This window comes from Phaethon aethereus, assembly GCF_964289735.1.
Source record: "Phaethon aethereus genome assembly, chromosome: 5".
Lineage (NCBI taxonomy): Eukaryota > Metazoa > Chordata > Aves > Phaethontiformes > Phaethontidae > Phaethon > Phaethon aethereus.
In genome coordinates, this window is record NC_138579.1 from 44,531,746 (window position 1) to 44,550,993 (window position 19,248).

General features: G+C 49.8%; 1 protein-coding gene across 1 annotated transcript in view; it reads left to right on the forward strand.

The window, feature by feature from the left end:
* The first annotated feature begins 2,265 nt into the window (after positions 1-2,265).
* Positions 2,266-19,248, forward strand: part of CREB3L1 (cAMP responsive element binding protein 3 like 1) — a 43,744-nt gene continuing 26,761 nt past the window's right edge. Inside the window, exon 1 of the mRNA XM_082001089.1 lies at positions 2,266-2,721. Within this exon, the coding sequence (XP_081857215.1) occupies positions 2,614-2,721 (108 nt within the window). The 5' untranslated portion in view covers positions 2,266-2,613. The remainder of the gene's footprint in view (positions 2,722-19,248) is intronic.

The following is a 19,248-nucleotide window of genomic DNA, read 5'->3' on the forward strand; positions in this document are numbered from 1 at the left end:
GTGTTCACTTTTTCTCCAGTCATTCCCACTGCACTCCTCTGGAGCCAGCCTGGTTAGTGCCCGTCTTGCTTGAGGGGTGGCACCTCAGATAGGCATGGTATTTTGGCTAACGCCATATTCTGCACTGGTCCTCTAGCAGAGCAGGAGGGGAACTTTATGTGGTAAAGGTTTTGTAGGAGAATTCCTACATCCATACCCCAGCATGGCATTTGCCTTTTTCACAGCCCTGTGATGTTGGTAACACTGCTTAAGTGTTGCAAGCGCTGCTGGTGCCAGGCCTCTGCTGCAGCAGTGCTGCTCAGCCTGTCCTTTCCCCCCTCGCTGCGGGTACCCCCTGTAGCTGCAATAGCACGTCCATGTCTTGCTGAATTGCCATCACCTCCCTGCACCCCATCAACACTTTCCCTATCCCCAGGCCTATTTGGGAGCACGAAACTGCTTGCCTGCAGAAATACCTCTCCTTTTTGGCTCCAGAGGGTCAGCAGCAACACTCTGTGAACACAAAGGTAATGTTTGCGTTGCCTTTAATGGACTGCACTTGTGTCTGGCACGGGGAAAACGGCCATTTCAAAGCTGTACACAAGTGCTTGGGACAGGGGTCCCTATCAGAGCTCTCTAAGATAGGATAGAGCAGCTCTGCAGTGCAATACCAAAAAGGGAGGTTTGTTATAATCCTTTCTTGCCTGCAGAGGTGCAGCAGCGATAGACAGGGGAGCTGCATCCGGGCAGTTATGCTCAGTACTAAAAGTATGAAATAGAAGCAGGGTCTCAGAGCAGGCAATTTCATTTTTTTCCAAGGTATTTTAATCTTTCGAATGGACTTCACAATCCCTATCTGAATGTGCCATAGCATTTTTCCTTCAGAGCATGGACAAACAAGTGAGGTTTACTTTGTTTGACCTTTTCTGATGACACTGCCACCCATGCTGTGCAAACAGTCGCTGGAGCTGACACCATCTCAGCTTCCTTGGCCTAGCACTGAGGATAAATACAGCGTGTGTCCTGAGAAGAGGCTTCCTTGTATTAACTTGGGCGAGGCACTGAACCAGAAACTCTTGGTTTCACTAGTGAGTCTTTGCAGTTAGGGAAGCGATATCCATGTTTGGTTAGTGGCAGGAGGTGAAGCTGCCCCTGTTGTGGCTCTGCCTGTGCTCCGTGACCCTGGGCTGTCACCCCACGGCTATCGCAGGGCTCGATCCTTCTGCCCCTCGCAGTGGAGAACCCCACTGACTGGGATGTTAAAGGAAGGACGTCTTTCCTTTGCTTGGAAGTAGAGGTTTGCTTCTTGCTGAAGGGTCTGGACATATTTCTTCTCCTCATCTTACAGTGGCAAAGGTTTCTGTGTTCCCTCCCTTTTAGGTCCACTGGCACCCACATTGACAAAGAGGTTTCTTTACCGTTAAGGAAGGAGGAACAGCATTATTTTCTCAGCACAACTTGATCCTGGATGAATTTATGTCTCTGATGTTTTACCCAAAGGCTCTGTACACTTGTCTGAAACATAAGGTAAAAGTAAATGTGACTGAGAGAGCCCATTGTGCGTGCAAGTATAAAGGCTTTTGTGTGCAGGAGGTAGCGTGTGGTTGCTTGTACAACGAGTAACCAGGGAGCACCTTGGGTTGTGCTGGTAGTCCCAAGACCCAGAGCCTGGATGGGTAGAAACCCAGCATCTGGTTCAAGCACAGGCTCCAGCCAGCCTCAAATCAGGTCTCCTCCCAGCAGGACCCTCACTGTTGGCAGCTCTCAGCTAGGTTTCTTCCTGGAGAGACGCACCACTGTCTTACATTTTTTTTTCTGTATGCCTGTGACCAAGAAAGCCCCTGCTGGGAGCTGGGACTCCAGTCCGTTCTCTGTGGAGCCACGAAAGCAGGGACAGATTAATAAAACATCAGGGCTTCTTCAACAGGATTATTATAAGTGGTTTTCCTGAGTGTTGGCTGGAGTAAGGATCAGAGAGGACAGGGATCCATAATCCTATTTATCTGAAGCCATATAATCTTCCTGAAGCTCTTTAATGGCACCCAACTGTTTAATTACAGAGCAGCCACACGGGCTGCTGCAGCCAGGCCTACGTGCAAGCCCGCTGAGGAGAGCAAGGGCGAGGTGGTCTCCCCGCCGGCTGGCGGCTCCCCTTCGGGCACGACCCCGCGGCAGACCCGTCCTTCGCGGCTCTGCTTCCCGAGGGACCACCAGAGACTGCCGCCACCCTTCTGCCGGCGGGGACGCCTGCTGAAGGGCGGGCTCGTTCCGCCTATCAAACCGAAATGGCTCTGCCGGCGACTGGCATCACCCCCGGGCTGCCCGGCAAGCGGGTGCGCTGCCCGCCGCCGCGCTGCCTTAAGGGGCTGTCGGCACGGCAAGTCCCGCCCCGCCGGCTCCCGGGGCGCGGGCGGGGGCGGGCCGCGGCCGGCCCCTCGGCAGCGGGGCACCGACAGCTGCCCCGAGCGGGCACCCGGCACCGCGCTCCCGTCCCCGGCAAGGCGGCTCGCTCCCCGCCGCCGCCCCCGCCGCCCCATGGGCCGCCGCCGCCGGGGGGCGGGCGGGAGCGTGCCGCCGCAGTGAAACCGGCTGGCGGAGCGCGGGGGCTCGGCCGCCCCCCGCGCCGCGGGCACCATGGACAGTATCCTGGAGCCCTTCCCTGCCGAGCGGCTCTTCCCCGCCGCCGGCACTGGCTTCCTCGACCTCGGCGACTTCAGCGAGGCGGACTTCCTCAGCAATGTGGTAAGGGACGGTCGGCAAGCACCCCCCGCCCCACTCCCCGCTCCCCGGCGAGGCAGGGCCCCGGGGCCGCAGGGGTGCCCCGGGGGTGCAGGTACCCGGCTGCCCTTCGCCGCACACGGCCAGCGCCCCCCGGGACCGGCCCCGCCGCCCGCAGGTGTCCTGCCGCGGGCAGCCCGAGGAGACCCCGGCGGGGGTCTTATAAGCTATGACAGGCTTCTTTTTATAACGCGCTTTTCTTTTCTTCTTTTTTTTTTTTTTTTTTTTGCGTCTGATGGCTGGGGAGAAGCGGGCGGTCCCGGGCGGGGAGCATACAACCTGCCGTGGCTCAGCTCGGGCAGCACGGGAGGCATGGCCGGGTGCCATCGGGAGAGATTTGGGCTCAGCGCCTCCGCTCTCCTTTGCTTGTAACTTCTCAGAGTGGCATTTGGGAGATGAAGCATCTCCTGCTTGGCGTTAAGGCTGGATTGATTTACTTTGGAGAGAAGAGTGAGGGAGAAGAGTGACTTGGGAGGAAAGTGTGTTGCCAGTCCCAAGAAACCAAAGGGGCATTGTTCACCTCCCGGGCAACTGCCCGGCCTCTCCCAGGAGTCATCCAAGTCCCCAGTCCAGCAGCCCTCCCTGAGCAGCGCCCACAGGCTCTTTGCTGTCCTGCCCGAGCTTTCGGTGGGAGTTTGTGCTGCGAATCCTGCAGCCCCTCTGCCAGGGAGGACCCAGTGCTGAGGCAGAAAGGGGAAGGGCCCCACCCCAGAGGTGATTTGGGGTGAGGGCATCATCCCATGCTGGGCAGCGGGGCACTGCCTGCACCCCAGGCTGCACTGGCTTCTGAGCAGCAGCAGCCGTGGGACAGTGTCCCAGCCCCAGACAGAGGGATTTTAGCCATGGCTTGTTTCTCCCTTGTCACAATATTGGCACCTCCTGCGTTGCCGGTGTAGCACTGTGAGCGTCCCTGAGGACTACCCTTGCAACAGGAGTGGGGGAGATGCCAGGACCATGACACAGAAGCCGGGGGTAGGGAGAGGAGGGCTGTAGCCATTAAACACCTGATGAATCCACTTCTGCTTTGCTCTGCAAAAGATACCTAAAGCCTTTTATTCTGCCTCCCCTGTGGAGGAGACAGTAAAGATGCAGAATTTGCATAAACGTTAAGTGCACCACACTTGGTGTGTGGAGACACACCGGGTCTGGGAAAGAGATTATGCAGGCAGCCCCATCTCTCAGAAATCTCGCCAGCTCCTAATTTCCAAGATACCACCGTGCCTCAAGGACTGACTCCAGTCAGGCTCTACAGGAGGCAGCGCAGTCCCACTGTGTTCAGGCAGACCTTTCCAATGGCACATCACCCCAAGACTGAGCGCTCACTCACGCTGCGAGGCCTTGTCTGCTCATATCTGAGAGACCTGTTGTTAGGAGTCTTGTGCTTTCCCTAATTCCGTATACATCCAGTGTGGATGAAGCTATGCCGATATGAAGTGCTTTATGCCAGGACCATTTATTCCCTTACTGAAGTGAAAATAGTACGTATTGGCACCAGCCCTTTTGCCTGGGTGCAATGTGGGCTGTAGTCAGAAGTCAGGGAACCCCTAACCAATAGAGGTGGTACCTTTTTATAGCTTAGATGCAACTTCTGCCTGCAAGCAGACCCTGTGAAAAAGCAGCTTTTGTGTAAGAGTGCCACCTGGTGCCACCTGCCAGGACAGTGTGTTTAAAGTGTGCAGTGGCCATGTGCAGGCTGGCTCTGTCCTGCTTCATTTCAATGGCCTTTCTGCTTGGAGAGCTGCTTCTCAAAGCAGCCTACCCTTACCTTCACGTTCTTCACATTAACCAGGTTGCAGTGACTCGGGCATTGTTGTGCTCAGCTTACAAGTAGAAAGGAAAGGGCGGGGGTGTGTGTGTATGTATGGATTTTTTTCCCAACTGCCAGCACCACAAACTTCTGCTGGAGTGTGAGAACCAAGCTGATACCTCCTCTTCCTGCAAATGACAAATATGAGAGATTCTGTAGCCACTTCTTGCCTACCAAATCTGTTGGTGATACAAGAGCCAGAACATAATACATCACCCTCTTTGTTCTCACTCTGCATAACAACATGGGAGGAAGGAATACACTTACATTTTCTTACTAAATCCAGCAAATCTCCTGGGATCTTGAGATGTGTTGAGAAGTTCTTTTTACATAGAACTGTGCAAAGCATCACCGTGCACAATAGCTCACAAAGTTGCCAGTGTCTTTGCTTCAAAGATGGGCAAACTTTTCCAGATATTGTTCAGCAGGCATTTTTCTTAGAGCAGGCCAGGAATTTCAGCCATAAAATGCCAGTATAAAATTTCTTCCGAGGATGATTTCTTCTGTTCAGAAAGGAAGAGGAAAGAAAAGATGGATGAACCTTACTGCAGAGGCTGTGCTCCTTTGGGGCAAAGAATTACGTGTCTCTAAACTAATCTCCTTTCCTGAACCTTGGCACTCCTAATGAGTCATCTTGGTCTTTAAAAAATGGTTCTCAGTATTGTTCATCTAAAGTTGTGACAAAGAAATAATGAAGGTGCATCTGTAGATGCATCCTCAAAAAGGTCTGTGTGCTTGAAACAGGAAAAAAAAAAAATCATTTGAATAAGTGTGGGAGCTGCCATTCAGAGGGAGCTAACCAGGTTGGAGGAATGGGTGGACAGAAACCTCATGAAATTCAGAAAGGATAAATACTGACTCCTGCCCCTGGGATGGATGGACCATCCTTCTGCCCCCACCAGGGGTCATGCCCCGGTAGCAAAGGCAGCTAGCAACAGGAGGGCGGCGGTAGCTAGACAAAGGGAAGTGATTATCCCCCTTTCTTGACAATCATAAAACTGTGTCTGAAATATAGTGTCTGGACTGCCTGGTACCAGAAAGGCGTTGATAAATCTGAGTGTGTGGAGGGGATGGTGACCAAGATAGCTGAGGGGCTGCAGAACTTCTGTGAGGAGAGGCTGAGGGAGCTGGGCTTGCTCAGCTGGAGGAGAGGTGGCTCCAGGAGGACCTAGTAGCAGCCTGCCTGCACTGGCGAGGAAGTTACTGAGAAGATGGAGCCAGGCTCTTTCCATAAGTGCATGGCAGGAGGATAAGCAGTCATAAATTGGATCGGAGAAGGTTTAGACTGGGTATAAGGAAACAATTTCTCACTGTGAGGAGAATTAGGAGAGGATGAGGCTGCCCAGAGACACCATGGAAGCTCCTTCCTTGGAGGTTTCCAAGACCTATATGGACAAAGCCCTGAGCAAGCTGTATTTGGTGTTGGCCCTGCTCTGAGCAGGAGGTTGGGTTAGAGACCTCCTGAGCTCCCGCCTGACCTGCATGAGACTGTGATTATGTGATGGGTTTGGGGTTTTTTTTTTAAATCTTAAGGAGAATGGTGTCTGCTTGGTATTTGGAGGGAAAATCTCCAAGGGACACAAAATGCTTTTTACTTCACTTAGCTTCTGCTAACCAGACTTACATACGATGACTGCTAACAGCATTATCAGTCTCCTTTTGCACAGGAGACCACCTACTGCTCTTGAACTTAGGCAACTTTGCTCATCTTTTTCTGCCAGAAGGACCTTTTGCCTTTATGGCTATATGTCTTTCTGCCAGAAGGACACATGAAGCTGATCCTTCATGCAGTGCCTGCTTATCTATTTCACCTGTGTTGTCTCCTGCTGAGTCCAGCATTTCTGGTCATTCCTGCAAGCACCCATCTATTCACTTACGGTGTATTACAGCTGCACTCAGAGAGCTCTTACTTTCACTCTCAGCTCTTATCAGTGCTGTGAAACTCTTCAAAAGTCAGATTCACGACTGTGCTTCACTGGGTTTGTGACACTCTGGTGTTAGAATGAAGCCAGAATAAACCAGCCAAATAGGAGTCATGTGTTTCTTTTTAACCCAGTACCCCAGTGGGTTTGTTTCTTCCCTATGCTGCTGATTTTATAGCATGAAAAATACCTTCAAAGATGACTTTGGATGTTCATGTAAACACAGCTTTATTTTGACTCTATGCTTTTCAAAGTGTATTCTTTACCTTCTTCTAAGAGAGACATAAAGGCAAAAAATACAGCCTACATGCTAGTCGAGGTCTCCACTGTTAGAAGTTGCAAAATGGCAATTCAGGCTGTCTCAGGAGTGTTAGCCCAGCTCCTTTGGGGAATGCACAGTAACGCGCTCTTTCACTATGTGATCCTGTATGCCTGGGCACTGTGACAAGTGGCATCTTCTGGAATCTACTGGGGGGACAGCAGAATGGGAGGAGAACTGCTGGTCTTTGTGGGTTGCTCCTTGAGTGCAAGCTGGGTTTTGTGCCTACCGTGTGCTCTTTCTTTTAATATTGTCCCAGCCCACAGAAAGGAGGAGAGTAGCAGGACTGTATGTAGTGAGCAGACTGAGAGCAGTGGTGGTGCAACTTGTATGGAGAGCGTCCCCTGAAGATGAAGAGAGGTTATTCACCATGGATGACCGTCGCTCTTGCAAGATGACTGTACACATTTCTGTTCCTCTTATGCCTACCTCAGGGACATAAATAGCACTTAAGTGGTGCTTAGGTCTTGGACTGGCCTTCGATCTGAGTGAATTTCATGCTGTGTAAGCTCCCTCTCACTATCTCTGCACACAGTGAGGACAAAGAGCTCAGGCAGATTTGGTCGTCCAGTTCTCACCCCTTCCAGTTGCTAGGCGGGGGAGCTGTGCTGTAATGGGAGGCTGGGTCTCTAGGACTGATGGTAGTCCCTGGTAGGGACAAATGCAGCAAGCATTTTGGCCCTCTAGTCCTATGACTAGTAAAATTTGGTCAGTGACACACCTCTGGTTAGTCAGCCAAGTACTGGGTAAGGCAAGACTTTTTCTTTAAATTTTGCTTGGAACTTGCCAGTCAGGGATTCCTATGGGATCTGGAGCACAGACACAGAGAGACCTGGTGGGGCCATCAGACCTGGCCTGATGGAAATGAATTCTAAAATAATAGTTCCCAGATTTTCCTATTTCATTGGTCTCTTTGGATCCATCTCGTGGTTCCTCTACTTCATGTCCATGCTGTTCCTTACTGTCTCATAGCGGGACTTACACCTACAGAAGTGCTAGTAGCAGGATGAAACCAGAACTGAACACAGAAGTTCATGGGTCTCTGAGCCTACAACATCAACACCACAGGGTCATCACAAGGAAACATATTTCCATTTTGGTAATGAAGACGGGGATACTTTCTCCACAGAGGCTGGGGATCATTCATGTGTCCCTCCTAACTGCCAAGAAACTGATAAACATTTAGGATACTCTTCCTAAATAAAAACGTTCATCTGTTGGACAACTGCCTGCATGTGATGGGAATCCACTGGCCTAAATGCTTATCTCAGCTGAAGTGAGAGAACCCTTTAACTGTGCTGGTAGGCCAGAGCTAGGAGAGAGGTTGGAACTCAGAGCAGGAGTGCAGGAAGGGATGCGTCCAAAACAGGGTTAAACAGTGGAGACGGAGCCATCATCTTGGTGGGGAGTAGCAGGAAGGACTTTGGTGAAGTGCTTGCGGAGTAAACAAAGGGAGGGTTTGGCACAAGGTGGAAGCACATCTGTGCATACAGTCCACTCCCACTGGGGTAGGGTGTCAGCAGCACCAGCTGGGAGATGCTGGAGTTGTGTACAGATTGGGCCATGTCTGCCAGGTGATCCTCCTCCCCCCTGGCATAAGGCAGTCATTCAATGCCATCACCACTTTCAGACAGGGGGAAACCTGAGGTCTCATTTGTACAGATGAGACTGTAGAAAGCCTCTGAGACTGGCCCATTGGACCTCCTCCTGGTACCAGTACGAGTGCCTAAGCATGATGTCTGGTGGCTTCTGAACCACATGACAAGTGTTGGGTTCATCGATGCAAGGTGTCATCTGCTGCTGCACTGGTCCCAACCCATGCTGGACTGGTCTAATCCAGCACTGTGCTGGTCCCATCTGGAGCTGTGCTGGTCTCGCTGAAGCCTGGAATGGAACTGTCTCTGGTAGAGAGGGAAATTCGGAGAGAAGAGTATTTTCTGAAGCAGCCCCTTAAAGGGAAATTTAGAAGTAGGGATTTCATAGCCACAAGTGCAGTCCCACTATTCAAAATATAGTCAGGCTAACACCTCTGCGTTGTGCTCCTGTGTTTCCTCTGAGAAAGGTCTACTCCTGCCAATGCTCCTTTTTTTCTCAGCACTTCCCTGTAGGTGTAAAGACTGTAGTATTTAATTAGCATTTAGTATATATTTACTATCTAAAGAATTCTCAGTGTTAACGGAAGCAAATGAAAATGCTTAACTCTCTGGAGTTGCCTTTGTGGCAGCCACATGGCGGGTCCTTTTCTCATAGCCACAGGCAGGATTGTGCTTGATACGAAGATTTGATTCTCAAGACTGACTTGCACCTGTGCATTTCAAGGAAGGAATGAGTCAACCCACTAAAGCCTGTGCATCCTTGTCCTGTTGTGGACAGTCCACTGCAGGAAACCAGATGGTTTGCAAAAGCCAGTTGGTGACTCTCCTTGCTGCAGAGTTAGAGGGGAACAGGCAGTGCATGAACGATGATGCGGACCATTACAGGTCAACAAAGAAATGGCCGAGAGCTGTCTCTTGGCCTGATTTGGCTGGGTGATTTCCCAGGGAAATTCCAGGTCTGTGCTGCAAAATCAGGTGCAGTCATCTATGCTTCACAGGCAACCTTGTGGCCAGCATTGTTCTTCTTCAGGAGAGGTGTCTGCTGGAGGAGCCAAGTGTGTTAGTCATCACTTCCAGGCCAATCTCAGTGCTGGGATTACTACATGCCACCAATCCCAGCTTTCTGTTGGGGACTGTATTTATCCTTCTTTACACATCTGAACTGCTGGAACTTCTTGTCTCCACATGGGAGATGAGAAGTGAGAGCAAGGGTGGAACCAAAGCTGTGTTTCTCATCTGACTCCCGTGCTGGCACTGTTGCTGTCCTGCTGCAGCAGGTGACTTCTGCACATGCAACTTTAATGTAGTTTGGTATCCTCTGGCTGAAATCATCAATCTTGTTTTCAGGCTGGCAATAGGACAGGGTGGGTGCTTGCACAGACCCCTTTTCTTACTCTTTCCTGTCTTTGGAGCTCAACTTGTGTTGTGAGTTTAGGTGTTTTCTTGGGTTGGTGCCTGCATGTTTTGCATTGTTCCTCAGAGCAGAAATAGCTGAAAGGTTGTGAAGAGTGGATGGCATGGCTAGAGCAGCAGGGGACTGCAGGTAGCATGCTGAAAGGCAGCCTGTGTTTTTCAACCCAGTTGCCCCCCACATGTCTGCCATGCAGTGTTTACATCTATCTAACTTACTCACAGCTGCTCAGGAAAACAATTTTTTTTGCTTCTGCTTTCCTGTAGGGTCACACCATTTAAGGTTTCCCTTTTCTGTAGTCTCCTGAGCTGACCTGAACATCCCAACCCTTCCCTTCTTACCCACCCCTTTCTGACTTCTTTACCCACCTTCTCTTTTCTCTTTCTTTGCATCTCTCCTTTTACCTCTATTTTCTTAAATCTCTCCAGGGCTGTCTGCCTTTGAAATCATATGAAGCTGCTCTGGTCTGGTCAGTGTCCAAGTGACAGATGCTTGACACTGATCTTGATATGTTGTTAAGCCAGAACAAGGTCTCATGAAGGTTGGAACTGCAGATATCCACACACTCTTTTCTTAGAGAAAAGTCTTAAGGTGTCTTAGTCTTTTCTTTACTCTTTTCTTTCTCTGCCTATTTCATCTTCTCACTTTCTAAGATTGCAGAAATTCCTCATACAGGATTGAAGCAATGTGCATGGCTATTCTCCCTGAAACTAGTCTGTAATTTAAACCAGTGCTGGGGTAATTAGTACCATCTTTAGGGCTCAAAGGTGATGCCGTATGTGAGGTCATTCATTACAATAACTGTCCAGCCTGTTCCAGAGGAAACTCACCCGTGACTACCTCAGCAAAGTTGCTTTTGGCTTCTTTACACTGTGACTTTGTCTTGATTAGGAAAAATGTTCGTTTAGGTCAGTCTGGCTGACCCGATTAGCAAAGCCTGCTCAGAAGGCAGTTAACATTTTTTCCTAGAATAGATGCAACGTAACGCATTCAGCGCAGCGATCTGTGTCAGGAGTTCCCCTGCAACAGGAATGTCAGGGCTCCCTTGGGAGGAACCTGGCAGCTGAGGCTGGAGGAGAAATACAGCTTGGGCCTGACACCAAGCACGTTACACAGGAGGGAGCTGGATACAACCACTGGTTTTGGACACTCATATTGGATTGTCAGCATCCCTCCTGCAGGTGACCCTGCTTAGACCGATGCCCAAAGAACTTCTCCTGTGCTGAGCTCCCCACCACAGTGTCACGGGGGCACTGGTTTCTCCTCCCAATGCCACGGCATGTCCAGGTGGGAGCACTGCAGCTCAGGGATAACACATCCCTGCTGGCGGAGGTGCAGGGGGTCTGCCTTGCGAACCTGCTCCTGGCTCTGCAGCATTTGTAGCCCTCTCTCTCCTGGGAGGAGAGCTTTTCCCTCCAGAAGGGGTAGCTGAGGCAGAGGAAGACGAGGATAAAGAAGAGGGGACACAAGTCCAGAGCCTTGACAGTTAATTGTTCCATGTCGGAGCAGCTTGATGTTAAACAAGTCCTGTAAATTCATGACAGTTGAAGGAAGGAGCTGGGCAGGTGCTTTTGGCTGAGCTCACTGCTGCCCCAGGGGAGGGACTGCAAGCCAGGCAACTCAGGCAGGAGGAAACCAGCTCTGACATTTGTAAAGACTGTTGATGGAAGGTTTCTTTCAAAGCCTTTTCAGTCTCTCGATCTGAGAGCTCTTTGCCCAGGGAGTGCTGGAAGTCTGGCTCTTCTTTCCAAGTGAATGTGGCAGACTCTGAGAGTTGATGAGGTGCTGTTGAGCCACAAATGCTGAATTGCCAATTGAATTATGTTGGGTTTGTTTTTGTTGTGTTTTTTCTCTCCTTACGGACAGTGGTGCAGTGAGGTTGTCGGGAATGGGAGAAACTGTATTTTAGTCCCAGCTCTGCCAGTTACTTAGCGTGTGATCAGGGTGTCAGTTACAGCAATGCAACTTTTGCTGCAGTGCATATCCTTATTCTTACTGATATGGGGCAGTGCCATCAACGAGTGAAGCAGATTAATGAAGTTAGACTGGGGTGGGGTTTTGCTAGTAGATACCTGCCAGGAAAGGTCCATAGGAGCTTATTACTTTGCTTCCCTGGTTAGAGTCTTTTTGAATGACTTTGCAGCCATACATGATATTTGCAACATTTTCAGTTTGGCAGGTCCATCCTCCACCGAAGTCCCAGCTATCCTTCACCCCTCTCCTGTTCCTTGCCCCTGGGGACCGCACATGCCTGATCCTGACCTCAGATACTTCAGGCTAATCCAGAGTAATCTTTCTGGGTCAGTCTGAATGACTGCATTGGTCAACATCAGGATTTAAACTGAAGTACTTGGCCCATGCTGTTGCTGGCTTGACCTCTTTGGGCCTTAGTGGAAACCAAACAATTTGTGCTTTATAAATCCAGTGAATGGGCTGTACTCATACCTCATCCTCCACTGCACAACCAGATCCTGGCTCAGTTGCAAAACCTAACTTCTCCCTGGGTTTGGTGCAACTTGCTGAGAGGACCCCATTACATTTCTGCCCCAAATTGCTGCGTGGTCAGGCCTGTGCCAAGTTCCCAGGCTCCCAAACTATGTCTCATCCAGTTTGTACCTGAGAAGGAGGTAACAAGCTGAAAGTACCAGAGTGCCATGGCTTTATCAGTCCCCCAGCAGGGCATTCAAGACCTATGTCAGTCCCTCCTGCTGCTCAGTGCATGGTTTTACGCTTTCCCTTTCTCTTTGGAGGTGTCTTTTCCCTGCAGTAAGTCTGCCTGACCTCTCGTAAAGTTAAGATTGCCATCGTTCACTGGGAAGATGCAAACGTTGCTTTCTCGTTCTCTGATACTTCTCCTGCTCTTCAGGATTTGTCAAATATAGTTGGCAGCAGTCCAGCAGCTGGATTAGCGTTAAATAATAAGCAAATGCCCTACAGCCCTTTTTCAGACCTAGCAAAGCACACACCTTTCATTCTTTCCTTACATGTCTTCGAGCCCTGTTTTTTGTCACACTGGGAGAGAGCGGAGTACCAGGTGCTGCTCTGGCCAATGCTGGGGACAGAACAGAGGGTGCTGCACTCCGTTCTTTGTCGATAGTTAGTACCAGGGTGGTAGCTAGAGGCTGCTAGCTGCGAGAGCAAAACTGTTTTCTCCCTCCCCTTGTAACTGCAGCCACAGCGAGCAGTCAGTGGCAGCTGTAAGCAGCTGGGGTCAGCTGCAGCAGAGCAGGAGCAATGCTCATTTCTTAATTTTCCTGAGTGCTTCAGGCTTCAGGGGAGCAGCCCTGGCAACTTCCTCCCTTGTAGCCAGGGACTGAAGTCCCAGGTGAGATGAAGGCACACATTGCTGTATCAACCCCAGCAGCTACGCAGTGTGGTGAGGTCACCCAGCAGCCTCAATATCTACGAGTAAGTGCCAGAGACCTGTGTCCAGACCAATGCCCCATCCACTGGTCTCAGATGCCTTTCTGATATTCGATGAAATTGGATTATGTAGAGTTGCCAGAGGATTGATTTATTTATTCTGGGAAAGGGAAGAGGGAAGGAGGCCAGGAGGGATGGAGAATAGGGAAAGAAAGAGGGAAGAAAAAGCAAAGACAAGAGAGAGGTAGCTATGCAGTTAGCATTCCTGAGCCATCTGGACCTGTTGGCATGGTCCCAGCTGGACAGGCTCACAGGTTTATCCACAGCATGATGTAATCTCCATCGTCCAGCATTTGATTTTTCTCCTTGCGCTGGATGGCCTTGTATCTGGTGCATGTCTGGAGCGGGCATTTTGATTTCCTGTTGCTATTTGTGGACTTTTCCTGGCCAATCCTCAAGAGCAGCTCGGGCAGTTTGCATTCCTCAAGCTGAAGAAGCAATGCCACCCCGCCAGCATGGAGTGGAGGCCAACCGTGGCCAGCCTGCCGGCTGGGGAGGAATAACCCTGCATAGGGAACCAGCTGTGGTTTGCACCGTGCCATGGCTGGAGAGAGGGTGACACCTCTGCCTGGTGCTTGGGCAAAGCTGCCTGCTGCAGCCGATTTCAGGAGTCAGCTCAGTTTTCAACACCAGCACAAGGAGGGCTGGTGAGAATGCCCTTCCCAGCCGTTTGTGGGCTTCTCTGCTCTGCGGCGTCTTGGAGCAGAACAGGTGGGGAAGGAGAATTTTATTTGGCCCAAGACCTATTCCTCCCTTTAGTAGATGTGAGTAAAAAGCAACCGATGATCTCAGTCCCTCTCCCTTGCTAATGCCAGCAGCAGGGAGCACCGGGGCTCTCGGCTGCCCTGTGAAACAGGTGTGCTTCCCAGCACATGGGATGGGGAGCTGAAGGAGGATGTGGTCCAATGCTGCCAAGCACCCACCCTTGCTAGGAGAAGGCCTGTGATTTCCTTCCCTCCATCATTCAGTGCCATTTCCAGGAGGCAGTGTAGTCTAATGGGAAGGATTCAGACTCATGTTCCCGCCATAGTCTGTGGGAGATAGGCATGCCACACCAATACCTGCCATCTTTCTTCTTGAGTCCTTCCCAGCACATGCAATAAAGAAAGTTTGCACATCTGCCTCCATAAAAGCACAGTGTTTGAACGTCTTTAAGTTACAGGAGCCACACAGAAGCAAAGTGGTCTTCTTCACTACATAAATTCCATGTGTGGAGGGGCAAACAGTAGAGCCATACTTCCCCTCCTGCCTTCAGAAACAGAGCAACTCCACCCCTCCCACATGGCTGGAAAGGTCTGAGATGCCAAGAGGATGAAGATGGGCTTTCTCTACAGTGTACCACTGCTGCAAGCAAGCCTCAAACCCAGTGATATGAGGGGTCTGCTTCAGAGTATGCCATTCTCTGCTCTGACTCAAGAGATGTGGGTAGCTGTGTGATGAGCCATTAGGCAATAATTTGACATGAGCACACAGTACTCCCTCCCTCATGATGCCTCATCCTGCCCACATGCATCACTTAGCTTTGTTTCCTCCAGGGGCTTGGGAACAGGAAATTTGAGTGCAGTGACCCCCAAGGAGCAAAATTTTGTTCGGTGGAGAATCCTACTGCCTGGTTCAGAAGTTGTCCTGGTTGCACCCTGAAGGAGCAGGGCTCTGCTTTCATAATACCCCAGGGATGGCCTGTCCACCAGTGACGGACTCACTGAAACTACAGAGCTGAGCTTTTCCACCCAACTCAGCTCTGCTGAGCAAGAGAGTAGCTGAGGAAAACGATGGCCTCTTTATAAACGGACTGGCAAAACGCTTGCATCTCTCCTGGGAGCAGGCCAGGGATTCTGAGTCACTGCTTAAGTGGGTTACAGCCAAGGTAGTCTTACCCAAGACATTAAGTGAGAGAGGAGAGATCCACCCAGGAGTGCCAGCAGAAAGAGAAATAGTTATGACCATAATTAATAATAATATAATGATGAAAAGATTCAGAAACACACTGCCCACTCCAAAAATAAAGTTTGAGGACAATTCAAATGCTGTAAAGAAAAGAGAGAGTCGAGAAAGACCGCCAAAGCCTGCATGTCAGCTGCAATGCAATGACTCCCATCCAGCTGGCCTGGGTTCAAAGAGCTCCTATTGTCCAACAGCATTTCCAAGACACCATTCAAAACTTTCAGAAAATGAACCCAAGATGCAGGGTGAGATTTATCACACAATAAAGGCAAGCCAGATGTGTGCACCCTTTCGAAGAGAGGAGATGGGAGGAAGAGCAAAGCAGGGGAGAATCAAGCGGCAGAGGCGTGAGGGAAGAGGGTGACATGAGAAGGTCTGGTGCTGTGAGCATCCAGGCAGGAACAGGGGCTGGGTGTGTCTGTGCTGGGGCACACGCTGGGCACCTGTGAAGGATTTCATGTATACTGAGTACTCCATACTTAGGAAAATTCACTTGGTGTCAAGATTGAGGAATGGAAGGGGAAGTTCTCACTGATGCTTTTTCTCTTTTGTTGCACATAAAACCATGATGGATACTAAGGTTATTGTTGCTTCTGGTCCTGGATTATATACCTGCATAATAAGGCCATGTCTGAAAGGATACCCAGAAGCCAAACCACTGTAGATTTTATCTTGATTTTCTAGGGCTCGCACAGCCTTCATTATCGCTTTGCAGCACTGGCCACCATGGCAGGGCTGTAACTTCTTTTGCCACAGGAATCACTCACTTCCACCTGTGATTTTATTATGTTAAAACCTAGCAATTAATTACACTGAAGGATAATTTAATCTTTGAATCTGCTGCTAACATGAAGTTACATTACTACAACCTGCCATCATTAAATAAGTCCTCAAGTTCTGCCTGACTGCAATGAGACCAGTGTTGTTTCTGCTGTCTGCGGAATAACCCAATAGGGTGGCCATGCCATACCACACTCCACAGATTAAAAGGTGACTTGGTTTTGTTGTCAGGAAGACCTCTGGTAGTAAGGACTTGTTCATCTAAGAGCAAAAAGCTTGAGAAAACACATTGGAGGCTTAACCTAGAGAGTGCCCCTTTGCAATGACTCATGTTTGGTGACCGTAGTTAGCTTCTACAACAGGTTTTTTTTTTTTTAGAAAGGGGTGGATTTATCTGAAGCCTTTAAACTGAGACGGGATGTTTCTTTCTCTGAAGTTCAGTTGCAGATGATGAGTTTGAAGCAGGAGACATGAATATAGCTCCTGCACTCAGCTATGTAAGGAACCATGTCTGATTACCAGACTGGTTCTTCCAGTCTTCTTCTTAAAACCCATGAAGCCATCCAGCATCTCCTTGTGCCGCTCCAGGGATGACCAGAGAATGAATTCTCAAATCCACCAGTTTCTGCAGACACCCCTCCAATGCTGGGGTGCAGATGCCTGCTTGATCTCAGACATAGGAGCTTTCAGGGCAGGTTTTCAAGGCATAATAGATTTCCTGTCTTCAAAGGCACACAGGATCTTTTCTTCCCAGAAGCTTCTGACTTGAACATCTTCACATTTCTACTTCTTTTCACCAGCTACAGGGTAATCAGCTGCTGGGCCTTGTCCTGAAGAGGTCCAGCTTGGAGAGGGGATAGCTGGAGAGCCAGGTGTTTGGAAAGAGTTTTCACAGGCTACCTTTCTCCTTCAGCCTTGATTTTCACCCTATGGTTGAAAGGCCTGCGTTGTCTCTGACCAGTCAGATCTCCATCCTCATCTTTGGAAGTACAGGGCTTTGACCCCCCCCCATCACACTGTTGTTCTCCCCCAGGTCTGTTAATCCAGGCTGCCCCAGTACTGATGAATGGTCTGAGAGTCACTGCTGCCCTTTGCAGGCTAGGAAGGATTTCCCCATTCTCCAGAGACTCTGGTTTCTGCAGCTCCACTGCTGAGGTGAAAATGATACCCTCAGCGTTGGAGATGAAGTTTAATTTCCTATCTGCTGTTCAGGGCACAGATTTTCCACTGAGATATTGGCAGCACGTCAGAAATCTGCATTCCAAGCTGAATTGCTTTGAAAACAGTCCTGATGCAGGAGCCCATTCAGTCTGCTGGTTGCAAAACCCAGCTCTTGCCCAGCCTGGCCACTGAAGACAGTCCCAGCTCTTGCTCTCTCAAGATTTTGCGTGAAAATCCCTCACATCCTTGAGTCACAAATCAGCTGGTGCAGACTTAGTTGCTCTGTAATTGCTCTTTACAAAGGCTGGAAGAATGAAAGCCACCAGTAATGTTTGGTATTAGCTGCATGCCTCAGCTTTTGGATTTGAACAGAGTACAGCTATCTTCCTCTTCCAAGGCCTGCTTTTCTTTATGGGTCTCTAGGGACCTGCCAAGGGACAAAATGTGAATTATCTCCAATTTTGCTCTCTGAGCACTAAAGAGAAACAGTTTCAATGAGACAAATGAAGCTTACTGTAAAGATAATATAGACCTTTCCTCCTTCTCCGGCTATCTCCCAAAGCAGGATTTCCTCTGTCTCTTAGGGCGCCCTTCTCATTGCTCAGATTGCCTTTCTTGCAAGATGCAGAAAAAAGACCCGTAATGGCATGAGGGTGACAAGCTGTGTAAGAGCAGAGATCTGGCAGCTCTGGTGGATCCAACCCCATATTGGGCAGGGCCAGAAGCTTCCAAGAAAGATGGAAGAGATGGCAGAGTGGTGTTTATTCCAGTTTATTTTGGTTATTGAATAAACTTCCCCATCCAACTGACTGGTGACTGGCTTGAGCAGTTGCACCTCTCTAATCTATTTTCAATTGTTTTGAACTTCAAGCTGTATTTCATGTCTTTTGGCGATACTGTGACCCGGCTTCAGCATGGCAGTGTAGTTCACAGAGAGTCACGCAGAGTAAACCAGTATTTTCTTTCGTTTGCCTTGCCTGCTGCCTTTCATCGCACCACACGTCCCTCTCCATCAAGCAGAATTTTTCCCTAAACTGTCCAGGCAGACATGCCACACACAATTAAATCCATGTAGACCTCTTCAGTATAGATTTGCCCCTAGATTTGCAGGGCTGGGCTGGAGCAGCATCCCTAGGTTGTGCAGGGGTGCTGAACACCAACAGGCATAGCTATGGAAACCCAGTTCTGTTCTGGCTGCTGTGCCTCTGCGGGGACTGAGAAGGGCTGGATGTGTTTGGGCTCTGCAAAGGGCATGCTTGGATGGAGGTGGATCAAGGTAACATAGTAGATAGGGCCTTCCCAAAAGTGACGGATTATATTCTCATACATAAGGAGATGAAGTTCATACAAATCCCCTCTCCCTGATGCTACAGCAGCTGAAAGACCCCTGTCCCCCAGTCATGGTGTGGAGTTAGAGTGTCACTGGGAGCCCGCTGCAATTTCAGCTGAGGCTGCCAAGTTAACACAAAGAGGTCAAGCACCAATTCAGACAAGAGGGCAGAGGCCTGGGGGCGGTGATGATGATACAGCTTCTTTCAGAGCTACTGCTTGTGTGAAGTCTCTGCTGGGAGACTGTGCTGACCTCAGCTTAGGAAGGAGCAAAGAGGAGGAACAGACCCCTGCAAGCTTGCCCAGAGGTACCTGCATTCCCACGGAGAACACCTCCCACACATCTCCATTTGAACACAGCCCAGCTGCCACCACAAGGGCTCAGAAATAAAGGAGGCTTTGTTTTGTGGCAAGCAGGTGTCTTCAGTTCTCCAAGCTCAAGAAGGGCCTTGAAGGACAAACTTTTTATTTACCTTTCACGGACTCCTAGAAATAGCGCCTAAATCTCTTGCCAAATGAGGGTTAAGAGTAGCTGATCTAAATGTTTCATCCTGAGAGGGCTGTGTCCACTTCTGCGTATGGTTTAAGTCCTACTCTTAATTTATCAGTCAGCTGCAAGGGAGTTGTAAGCCAAAGGAAATTTGGGACGTTCATTGCATATGTAGCATACACATAGCAAAAGCTTGCTGGAAAGCGGAGGCATTCCTCTTTATCCTCCAGGGTGCTGCTGCTGGGAGGAGAGGTGCTCCTGTCTCTGCAGATTCAGCGAGTCTTGTGCAACAGGCAAACTGTGTAGTGTA